This window comes from Acyrthosiphon pisum, chromosome X (genome assembly GCF_005508785.2).
Source record: "Acyrthosiphon pisum isolate AL4f chromosome X, pea_aphid_22Mar2018_4r6ur, whole genome shotgun sequence".
In the NCBI taxonomy this organism is placed as follows: Eukaryota; Metazoa; Arthropoda; class Insecta; order Hemiptera; family Aphididae; genus Acyrthosiphon; species Acyrthosiphon pisum.
Genome location: NC_042493.1, coordinates 37761550 through 37774973, shown reverse-complemented (window position 1 = coordinate 37774973; position 13424 = coordinate 37761550). Strand labels below are relative to the sequence as shown.

At 31.6% G+C, this 13424-nt stretch overlaps 1 protein-coding gene across 1 annotated transcript; it reads right to left on the bottom strand.

Annotated features, from left to right (window-relative positions):
• Positions 1-9396: 9396 nt before the first annotated feature.
• On the bottom strand, positions 9397-11213 carry LOC100570613 (general transcription factor II-I repeat domain-containing protein 2-like). Its single transcript, XM_008189780.1, has 3 exons — positions 11007-11213; positions 10203-10949; positions 9397-9642 (listed from the first exon to the last, which is right to left on the bottom strand). Exons 1-3 carry the CDS (start codon positions 11211-11213, stop codon positions 9397-9399), a joined length of 1200 nt encoding a protein of 399 aa, XP_008188002.1.
• Positions 11214-13424: the final 2211 nt, after the last annotated feature.

Below are 13424 nucleotides of genomic sequence, written 5' to 3'. Positions count from 1 at the left end.
GCAGACTAAATATTTACTATGCACTTACAAAATGTGTACACAATATGTAGAAAGTTGTTAACAAGACAACCATGCAAAAAACTAATTTTCCCGAATTTCGCACTTATCACACTTGTGCGCTACGCCATCGCTACCTATATTGAATATTTTTAACACATTCGTCTATTATAGTCATAGATTTTAGTACTACATGCCATACAAGTGTATACGATTGATTATGTCTTATACAGACCTCGAATCCAGAGAAAATTAATAGCTGGACCAGATGAAGATTATGGTTCTGTAGATGAAGATTTAGGATGTAAGCCACTACTGATTGCTCGTGAAGAAATGGAGGAGCAAAAGTTATTATTCTTATCACGACTTAGGCTTAGTCAGGATGATATTATTCAATTGGAACGCCGAACTATTGAACAATCAAAATGTGAAGAATGGAAAAAAGAACGATCGTACAGACTGACTGCTTCTAATTTTGGCAAAGTGTGTAAGCTACGTAAAAGCACAAATATAAAAAATACAATTATTTCTATTTTGTATAAGTCTGATTATTTCCATGGAACAACTGCTACCAGGTAAAATTTGACTATTTTGTACTGTAACAAATACAATTTATTTAATAATCTATAATCTATATACAATATACATTCTACAACAGTTATGGTATACAATTATTACAATTCGAACCCGTAGCTAAAAAAGCATTCGAAGCTTTACACAACTTCAAGGTTCATTCTGCCGGATTATTTGTTGATCCATCACTCCCTTACTTGGTTGCATCTCCAGACGGACTTGTTGGAGACGATTGTATAATCGAAATTAAATGTCCTTTTTCGATTAGAGACTACACACCCGAAAATGCTTATGAGGAAAAAAAAATATGAAAAGTTGGTACTAAAAAAAATCACGATTATTTTTATCAAATACAGGATCAACTCCATATAACCCCCAAAAAATATTGTTATTTTGTGGTTTGGACTCCAAAAGGTAAATTTATCACATCATTTTAATTTTATAAATATTTTTGACATTTATAAGAAATACACCTATATGTGTTATACAGGTATGTGTGTTGATAAAACTGAACGGGATGATTTATTTTGGTTGAACAATATGGAAATGCCTTTGTCAGAATTTTACCTTGGTCATATGTTACCAGAAATAATTTTATATAAATGTATATATTATTGTTATCAAGTAGTAAAATGGTTAGGTGAGGTACTGGTAATTATAATAGGTAAAAAGACTTTACGTATGTTTACATTTTTTTGGGAGAGGTCGCGAGAATATAATTGCCTTTGTGCAGAAAGCTTTACATTTTTTTTATAGGCATATGGATTGCTAACGCGATTTACGATCAATTATTAACCAATGGGTCACGTCAAAAAGTACTGTGTCTATATATATATAGATATATTTTATAGTGGACAGTGTATTACTATTTAATATTTACTGGTTTATCTTAATAATTAATATAATATTAATAAAAAAAGTATTTTAGGTATAAACTTTATTACCTATTATAATTAATATGATATATGTTAAAATGTATTTAAAAGTGTCGATGATTGTAGATTTAAAACTTATAACTTATAAGATAATAGAATGTTTATAAAAGGTAATAGTATGTATTTTTTTGTTCGCAGCCAGCTATTCACGATAACTAAAATGTTTCAAGCGGGAATGGACCGCTTAGAGCACTCCGAATTACCGCGTGACACAATACGGTGATTACACACTCATTGTCCACTAAATTTCCGCTTACCTACACAAAAATATTTACCGTATACACACCAAATTAATTTAACTTATATAGTTATTATAAAACTGAGATAATTATTTCAAGAAAAGCACACAAAATAATTAAATAAACTTTTATAGGTAATTGTTATAATTCATTTTTCATCTCAATCATCTAAATTAATGATTTATAAGGTTTTAAAAATGCTATAAATGATGGACAAAAGGCATTCTAAATGAGTTTACTAAACATTGATCCATTGTGAAAATTGTTGACTAAATGTGCATTTTTGAATGGCTTTTAGTCACAGCTATATTGTTGAAAGTTACCTAACTTTTTAATTTTTTTCTACTTATATCTTAAATCGTGGTCCATTGCGGCGTCATCGAATTGCTTTGTCTTATGCCTCGTTTCCTTATATGATCAACACAAAATAATATGATAAATGGACATAAATAATTTTTGACGAATGATGGAAAATTAGTGAAGTCAATAACTCAATGTCGATAATGATGATGAAACTTAGGTAAAATATACAACTTTAATACATATTACAATTAATAATATTATAATAAATAACAAGAAATCTTATTATATATATTTACATGTGGATATACCAAATTCAATTTTCTTATTTATTTTTTAAATTTATTAAGTTTACTTTTTTTATCTTTTGTTGATTGTTTTTCTTGTATCATTTTGTTTAAATGATTCAATCGAATAAATGTTCTTGTGCATACTATACAGTGTACTACGTCATTTGAAATATTATAGCGATTTGTTAATAATGCTATTACTTTTTCTGTCACTTTATCCATTATACGAGGTCCTTTATGAATATCTTTAGATCCTTGGTATTTTCTAAATACCATTTCAATAAACATGCCACATTGAATCATGTCCATCGATGGCTCAAATAAATTTCCTTCAGAGACATATTCAGTCCAATTACAGTTTAATCCATCTTTGTAAGTTTTTGATGCTTTTGCCAACTCCGGATATTTTCCAATACATTTTCTGACAACACCTACAACATACTGTAGACAGTCTACCTCAATCATATTTAGATTTAAGGCATCCAAATTAGTCTACAGTAAAAAATATTCATGGAAAATGTAAATAATGCGATATATGTGAGTATAAATGTATAAGTAATAGAATACATTATTATTATGATTGAAATATTACATTTGTAGGTATAAATATACTAACTTCAATCTAAAAATGTTCCAACAGTTCAATACAATCAGATTGCATTTTTCAATATTCAAAATCATCGCCTTCCTGAACCACCTCAGTATTTAAATCCGCTTCTTTCAATATCTCATTTATTAAACAGTCTACTAAACACTCTTCTGATTAGTCTTGTGTGTTTCAATTCTCAGTGAATACAACATTGGTATTTTTTCCAAGCAAATACCAACAGAGGCTGAAACAATGTTAATGTAAATATAAAAATAATTATTAATTACTATTACAATTTTAAAACGTAAATATTTAACAATTATAAATGTATAACACAAACAGAAATACAGTTTACTCCCGATTATCCGTGGAATAGGGTGGCAGGACATCCACGGATAAACGAATTCCGCGGATAATCCGCAAAATTAAATTTTATAATAAAAACTAAATTGGAAATTGAAATTGAAAATTACTATTACATATGTATTATTAAAAAAGATACACATTTATGTATAATTAATGTATGTACATGTATAATGAAAAATTAATAAAAATTATAAATTATTTATGTGCAAAAAAATCAGTCACAAGTTGTTGTTCCTTTGTTTGAAAACTCTTCTTTTTAACTTGTGTTTGAAGTTTTTTTAATAACATTTTGTCACACAGAGTTGTATGATACAACTATACGCGTTATAACTTATAACTGATCAAATGCAATATGTAATGTTGACACGGTACGCAACGGCAACTAGTACAAAGTACAGGTACCGCAGCGACCGGTCTGCGCTTTTGTCAACCGCCACCACGGGCTACGACAGCGCGACACCGCCGACTCTCCCACCATGCCAAACGGGCACAAGGCGGGACGGGAAGGCAAGTCGCGCGGAACGAGTACCGGCCGCAGTGTTGCCAGATGGTACGATCTTGGTGGGGAAGTACGATAATTTAGGTTCTGGTACGATCCCCCACCAGACCATCTGATGGGGCGGGAATTATACCATCTTTCTGAGAATTTGTATTTAAAATGAAAAAGTATTTATAGAACATTTTTTGATTTCCAAGTAAATTGTGATTATTCAACATTAATAAGTTATGACTAGTTATACGCAATATATTTAAAGGTTCACGTTGTTTTTTTACGGTTGTTATGTAATGTTTATCTGCTTTATCGTAAAGTTTAAGTGAAGTTTTGATTTTCGTATATTTAATTCGAATAATAAATTATGAACAGTGAAAATGAAGATGATCCGATTAGGGCGAGGACACCAGAGAGTGTTAAACGCAAAAGATGCGAGAGTTCAAAAAAATATGATCATAAAAAACAAAAGTTTCGAAGTGAGTGGTTAGTCGATTCCAAATATAGTAACTGGCTATGTCGTGTTCCAAATAATGAATTAATGGCAAAATGTAAATTGTGTCCGTCGGAAATGACGGCAGAATTATCCGTTTTAAAAAAACATGCGTTGACGAAGAAACATTTAAGTTGTGTATCTTCAATTATACAAAAACCGATCAGTAATTTTATTAACGATGGTAAAAAATTGAAAGAAATTGAGCAAACAAAACGAGCTGAAATTCTTCTCTGTGGATTTTTAAGCGAACACAATTTACCTTTCAACGTTATGGGTCATTTATCTGCCGTTTGTAAACAAGCTTTTCCAGATTCAAAGATTTCACAAAACATGAATCTTGGACGTACCAAAGCAACATCAATTGTCAAAAATGTTATCGGAAAATGTCATAGTGAAGATTTGGCGAATATCCTTAAATCTACATGTTTTAGTGTCATCATAGACGAAAGTACTGATGTCGGTTGTATTAAGACATTATGTATTTGTGTTAAATTTTTTGATAAAATGAACAATCAGTTTCAAACTAAATTTTTCAAATTAGTACAACTTTTTACTGATTCTGATAGTGCAAATCAGGGCGCAACTGCACAGAAAATATTTGATGAACTTATAAAAGCGTTCAATGAATCGAAAATTCCTTTGAACAATATTATAGGTAATTATATTTTAACTCGAGCATAGAAAAATAAATTTGATATAATATTTTAATAATGAACTCTGTATTATATTAATAAATATTTAATTATTTATGTTTAGGGTTTGCATCAGATGGATGCAATTCTATGATGGGGCAGTGGAATTCAGTTTCTTCTAGATTCAATGATACTGATAAGATGTCATTTTACGTTTTGTACATTTTTTTGTTTATAAAGTTTTTGATATTTTCCGTTTCAATATGTTGTAACCTCTTTGGAAACATATCATATGATATTATAAACAAACTAGTATGAACGTACAAACAATATTCCGTACTCCAGTTGATAAAAGCGAAAACGCATATAGTACGATCTTTTTGTATATTATACGATCTTTTTGAAGACTCTATACGATCTATGCGTATTGAAATACTGGCAACACTGACCGGCCGTGGGTGACTCAGAACCCTCTTGTACGTCAACCGTCTGACCGACACATCGTAACGCGTCACCACAGTTGTACCGACGATTCATCCACACAGTAAAGCTAACTCATAATCCCACATATTTTGTACAATAACATTTTGTTGAGTGTAATACACAGCCACAGGCTAGTACGAAACAAACCCGCGTTGCGTTTTTATTTCAATTCGTGAGTGACCCTCCATACCCACGTCTCTACCACAAACGTAACCACCATCACATTGCGACCAGACTACCGCACTCCACCACATCACAGTACCGTAGCCCGTGTCAATTGGCTCCCCGCAGAGGAATCAGCCTCAAGTCAGCGCAAATGTAAGAGTTTCACGCTGACACATACCTCAGATTAATTGCGTATATTATAACTTTAGTATTAAGATATTAGTCAGGAGTGTGCCTTCCCGTTAGCTAGGATTCCCAAATTAGATTTACTTAACAAATATTTTAGTACGTAAAAGGGAAATCCACGCAAACCGAGAATAAACGTGAAACGGCTGTAGGAAGCGATTACATAACGTACCGCCACCCCGCCAACACTTACCTTTCGTCCCATACATACCACACATCCATAAAAGTACTCGACCTAACCTGGGAAGAATTTAGGGTTGAGTTTTTAGAAAACTACAACAATACTGAAATTCGATCTCAACTGCGCGCCGACATTGTGTCAACACGACAAACGCCCAGACAGTCGCTTACGGAATTTGTGCTAGTTAAAAACCAGCAAGCGCGCCGCGTAAATACCGGCCTATCCGAATCGGAATTGGTAGGTATTATAGCAGGACTAACGCGCGACACATTCCGTACACACATCCGTCTATAACGGCCTTTGACGTTCAGCGAGCTGCGACGCATCGCAGGCGTCTTGGACCCAGTAACAGACGAAACCAAGTCACCCTCACACCAATGGTCCACTAAACCCAAAAAAGGGGCGGATACCCCACAAACAGCCCCCCGGTCAAAAAAATATTTTTTTTACATAAACATCAGATAAAAAACCACCGGGGCCGTGCAAATATTGTGGGGAACTCCATTGGAACAGCAAGTGTCCAAACAGACCGACCACGTCGGGAAACGGCGGGGGAGTCGATGAGGATTAGTCCCCCTCATCGACTCATCACCACCCCCCCACACATCACCACCAACTATCGGAAGTACCCACGGAAAAAATTAACGCAATCAATAAGCGCGTAGTTCGGCAATTCAACACACAGAACAACCCACTACGAACATTTTTTCCGTCCAATCACCAAACGGCAATCGGAAATCCACTACTGGCAGCCAGTGTTGGCACCAGTACTGGCATATGTCTGGGATGATAACGGTATTCAGTACTGACTTTCAGTGCTGGACCAGTACAGAAATTTAGTACCGGAATAGTACTGACTAGCAACTGGCAAATCATTGCGCCAATACTGGCTAATACTGTCACACTACCGGCAGCCAGTGTTCGCACCAGTACTGGTATATGTCTGGGATGCTAACGGTATTCTGTACTGACTTTCAGTACTTGTCCATTACCGACTAAGTACAGATGAGCGACTGGCACAGTACCCAATCGGAAATTCACAACAGGCGCAACACTGCGGCAGTACTGGCTACTACTGGCACGTTACTGGCAGCCAGTATTGGCACTAGTACTGGCATATATCTGGGATGATAACGCTTTACTAGCACTGGATAAGTACTGAAAGTAATACTGGTGCGTTACTGGTAGCCAGTGTTGGCCCAGTACTGTCATATATCTGGTATGATAACGCTGTACCAGTACTGGTATTATAGCACTGGCTAAGTACTGAAAGTAATGCTGGCGCGCTACTAGCCACCTGTAATGATTGTTCCGTCATAATAATCTACTTGGCATGATTATGCTCAACCATTATCACCTAACCTAATTTACTGAAATCTCACTTCCCAGAATTGTTCGGTAAACTGTACAGTGTACAGAACCAAAGTACATATTTTCATTTTTAGTTTTTTGTTTATTTAACTATATTTGAATTATATTTTACCTAGTGCATCATGAGAATTAACTTTTTCCTTCTTTAATGAGTTTTTTAATAATATCTCTTTCTACATTTTAAGGCTGAATCAGATAATGACGAGGCAGATTGAGATTTGTTGAAAGGAGGGATATCACTTAAATTTCTTTTAAGCTCATCTCCTGATAAACTATTTGGCTGACACTCGTTTTCAGAACTATTAATGTCCTCAACAGCGCTACTCAGTACTACTGTACTTAAGAATGTTCATCTGCCTAACACCTTGCTCATAACTTTCTGAAATATGAAACCAGATTAAATGAAAAATAAATATTTATATTATTATATTAATGAGTTATAACATGTAAAAAATATAATGCCTTGAGTGTTATTAAAATGTGTTAGGTAACTAAAAAAAATAATGTATGTATCAATCATATAAAAAAGTATACTTAAAGCAATCTTTTTTATACATTTGTATCATTACAACTTAAAATAGAAGAGTATTTTTGATGGTTAATTATACAAAAAAAAAACACAAAACCGGTTTGCATAATAATATAATATTATTTTTTAACTTGTGTAGTTTAAATGAATTGTTTTGTAAGATAATCAATATATATAATATTATATTATATTATGTGCATTTAAATTAACAATATTATCAAAAATTTAAAAATTTAAATAAATAGATACTTACGAGCTTCCGAGACTACGCTTATTCCAAAGCTTTTCCAAACATCCTTATAATTAGAATATGTCTTACTCAGCATATCTACTTTTGAATATTCATTTTTATCAGGATATTTACACTGTAATTGTCCATCGTTAATTAATATCCATGATAATGGAATAAGATCAATACAATCCTTCTCATATAATTTTTCATTAAATTTTATTACAACATGAGTTGTATTGGTCTTAAAATCCATATCTGTAACCAACGAATACATAGTCAGTATAAGTATATAAAAATAACTGTAATAGGAATAATAAAATATACCTTCTTTTACTTTAAATTTTGAAGAATATATACACATTTATTTTAAAAAAATGATTAAATAAAAGTAAAAAAATATAAATAAAATTATGTACATAATAACATCAATTATAGAGCCTATAATTAAATTTGTGCTAGAATTATTTTATGAATTATGTAGTAATGTAACTGCATAACACTCATTGCCATTATCAAAAAAGACACATTTTTTTAAAACATCATCTATTGAGGTAATTTTTTTTTTTACTTAATCGACCCAACTTCATAATTCCAATATTTGTCGAATTGCAAGGATATTTGAAAGCATTTGTGACACTCTCAAATATATACCCATGTAAAAAAATGTTATGTAGTTTTTTCTTTATTCTCAAAATACTAAAAATCTCACCAGAATTCAGCTTAACAATATTGTTAGGTTTTGATGTAGTTAACTCAAATCCATGTAAAATTATGCTTTTTATATCAACTTTAGTTTTACATGTAATGACAGGATTGACTATGAGAAACTTTTTCTTATAAAGAGCATTTTTTTTTAGTTATCTCTGGACATGCTTTCTGTTCTGACACTCTTCTAACCAACTGTGATACAGGGTTACTTTTTCCACGAATCATCCTTTTAATTTTACCCAGAAAATTTTCAAACGGAAATGCAGATATAGATGACAAAGCCATATTCTTATGCTCTACATCAGTGGTGGCCAAACTTTTTTTAACTCGGGTCATAAAAAAAAAAAAAATTTACCGCGGGCCATAATTTTTTTTTTTACTTTTAAGTCATCAGAATTTTAGGTATAGGTATATAATTTTATATTTAACGACTTTTTTATTATACTTAATAATTTTAATGACTTTATTTAATACTTAACTTAATAATAATTACTACAAATGAAAGAAAATTAAATCAGCTTCAATTTCAAAAATTATTTTTAAATAAATTATTAAAACACATATAAAAATAAATATAAACTATACAAAATATCGTTTTATATTTACAAAACATATTTTAAAATGTATTAATTTGTTAATGTGAACTGTGAGCTTGTTTCTGTTGACAGAGGAAATTAATATTAGGTTCTAATTTGGTAGAATTTACTCGGAGAACGGCGTGTAGATGTTCATTTGTGATGCGAGATCGAGTTTTACTTTTGTTAATTTTCATCGTTGAAAATACTTGCTCACAAATATATGTTGAACCAAATATACAAGACATCTTAGCAGCAAACTTTCGAACATTTGGAGAATCTTCTTCAGACAAATTTGAATAAAACTGAACAAGATTTTGAGAGCTTGTCAAATTATTAAATGTTGTTCTTAAAGAAGTTATTAGATTGGAGTTCTATAATTTCTAATTGTAAAGAAGCTTCGACAATATTCCGGATTTATATTAAATGGATTTTCAAATAGATTTATAATTGGTTCTTTAATTCGAATGTCTTTAAAACGATTTTCAAATTCACGAATAAGTGTGTTAATAATTTTGATGCACCTTTGTTTTGGAAATATACCACAATCTTCTGTTTTTAAAGTAGCACAACATTCAAAATGGGAGAAATTTAATTCTTCAATTTGATTTAGAAATAAAGATAATTTATTTTGGAAAGCTTTTACTGAACCGAACAATGTACTTACGAGTTTTACTTTTCCTTGTAGTTTTAGATTTAACAAATTCAGATGATGTGTTATATCAGTTAATATTGCTAAATCCCATAGCCATTCACCATAATTTAATTGTGTATATTGTTTATTTTTTTCAATAAAAAAAATTTCGATTTCATGGCGCAGGAAAAAAAATCTTTTCAAAATTTTTCCTCTACTTAGCCAACGTACATTACTGTGATATAAAACATCTTTATACTCAGACTCTATTTCTGAAAGAAAATTTTGAAATTGGCGATGATTCAATCCATGTGATCTTATAAAATTAATAATTTGTACTACAATAGACATAACATTTTCTAAATCTAAAACTTTCCCACATAGTGCTTGTTGGTGAACAATGCAGTGAATTCCAATTGGTGGAGATAGATTTAGTTCAGACATTTTTGAGTTTATTCTTCCGATTAATCCACTCTTAGAGCCTATCATACTTTTTGCACCATCAGTAGTAATACTAACAAGATTTTCAAAATCAAGACCTAGATTTTTGAATGTATTTAATAAAGCTTTGAATATATCTTCTCCTGTTGTAGTACCACTCAAACTCTCCAACGCTCCCAACTCTTCTGTTATTTCAAAATTTGCATTCACCCCTCGTAAAAAAATTAGAAGTTGTGCCGTATCTACCATATCTGTACTCTCATCTAATGCTATTGAAAAATATTGAAAATGTTTTACTCTGTCTTGCACTTGTTCAAAAAGATTAAGTCCAAGATCTTCTATTCTTCTAGTAATTGTTTGGCGTGACAAACTAACTTGTTCAAACAAGCATTTATTCTCGGGACATATTTCATCAATAACATGTGACATACACTTCTTTACAAATTCTCCATCAGAAAACGGTTTACTTTCTTTGGCTATTAACTGAGCAACTCGATAACTAGCACGGACAGTAGACACATTTTGTTCACATTTTTTCTTAAATATATTTTGTTGAAAATTAAGATTTTTTTTTAAGAAATTAAATTTTTCTACTCTTTCTTTTCCTTCTAGATTTTTAAATTTGTCTTTATGTTTAGTTTCATAGTGTCGTTTTATGTTATATTCTTTTAAAACTGCAATAGTTTCTTTACATATTATGCACATACCTTTATTTTGCCATTCTATACAAAAGTAATCGTCTTCCCACTGATCTTTAAAAACACGATATTCCGAGTCGATTGTCCGTTTTTTGTTAGACATAATGAACTTTTACAATACACAACGTAATAACAACTTTAAATTTATATTAGTCCAGACCGCACTGATCACGATAGCTGTAGAAACTACAATGTAGATAAAATTGGTCGCGCAACGAGCACAGTAATATAACTATAATACTACTATCGTATGAAAATAAGATAAGATACGGTAATGCTATTTATATTATTAAATGACATTGTAACAACAAAAACGCTACGATATGGCGATACGGGATTAAATATGAAGAATGTATACTTAAATTTTTTTTTACGTAAATGTAAAATATTATATTTCTTTCGCGGGCCAGATATTAAATGATGGCGGGCCGGATTTGGCCCGCGGGCCGTAGTTGGCCACCACTGCTCTACATCATCAGCTAAATGTATTAAATTATGGTTGTTCATAATTTGTGAATCCGGACCATAAAATGATGGAAGAAGTTCAACAAATTTCTTTAACAATTCTCTTGCATAACTTACATATTCAACACACAATTCTGGACTATTTAGTATTCTGCAAGCAACAACTAAAAGTAAAAAGTGACGATGCATCTTTTTAGGTAGAATTGTATGTAGTACTAAAGCACCACAGTAATTTAAAAAAAAAAACGAAACTGTGTTGCTTTCCAGTGGTTTATTGTATCTAAGTCTAATTTTTTTTCTCTGGAATTCTTTTGGTACATGCTTAGTAAACATTTTTAAAGTTGTATTGAACTGTTGTAATTGACATCGAGAAAGTTTACATTTTCGATTAACTCGCATTTTATTACCAACTAATTTCTGTAAGATCTATTTCATAACACCAAGGTACAATAAATGCATCGAGTCTAAAAAACAGATTTAACAGGGTCAAAATTAGGTATATCTATCAACAGAGTTTTTCCATCCAAATGATGTTCAGGTTGACTTTGTCTTATAAAACTCTTTTTAGTACGTAATTTAGAATTAATTGCAGGATATACTCTTTTTTTATTTATTGTCATGCCTCGGGTCTCACATCGTTCACATGCATAGAACCCTCCATGGCCTTTACATTTCTTTATGAACGATCTGGCTGGTGTATCACAAGAAAATCCCACAATTTCTATTTCAAAAGTCCTTTGCCCAATTTTTAAACGATTTTCGATCAAAGATACTGCTTCCCGAACAAAATCTTCTAAGAAAATGTTTCCATCTTGAGGTTTAGAGTCACCACTATATACAGCCACAATAAATGGATCAGACTCATATTCGTGGTGCAAAATTAGTTCTAAGATAGGCCAAAATTGCTGGGTTGAACTATTATATAGGGGTAGGCCATCGATGTTGAACAATATACGTATCTTATTATCAGTATACTCATCAGTCAATATATATTTTAACCCTTATTCTATGCCAAAATAAACATATGACCCACTTGTGTTCTTTGAACTTTTCATTGTTGTAATATTTTCATTGGACATTGTTTGTAGCAAGCCAACCGATGATTTTGGTAGGTCAGAATGGTTTTCAGATCGTAATATATAAAGTAAATTTTCAATCATTTCAACAGTCATGTTATTCCTAAATCGAACAACAAAGTTTCGTAATTTATCCCGTAAATTAGGCACAGGGGCAGTAATGTTGTAACCATAATTATTTTGATAAATGTTCAATGAATACTGAGATGATGATGATGATGGTGAAGATACAGGAGATTCCTGTGAACTGAAATCTTGCAGTGTATCTAAGTACTCAAAAGATTCATTATCATGATTTCTGGTGTCTGTAGGCTGAGTGGGGCATAATGAATTTATACAGCGAGTCTTGTCTATAGGCACCTCTTATACAAATTTGAATTTTCATGTTGATTTTGTTCACATCTTGATGTCAATGCTTCAACTTGCACTTCATCCACAATTTCAACAGACTGTTTTTGGCGATATTTTTTTAACCGATAGTTACCCGCACTCATTATTTATAGTTTTAACAAGCAAGTGATAGGTAATTACTGAAAATATTAAACTATACAAAATATATTATAATTACAGTTAAATTAACAATTTTGGTTATAATAATATGTTCAAATTAAATTAAATTGAGCAATATAAAAACCTAAAAAAATATTATAAAATAAGTTGCTATCTCCTTGTCAGTTGTCAGTAATCAAGAAACAGTCATACACAGACTCAATTATAGTAAGGTAGGTACAAAACTTTGCCAAAAAAAACAATACCATTGATTTAAATTGTAA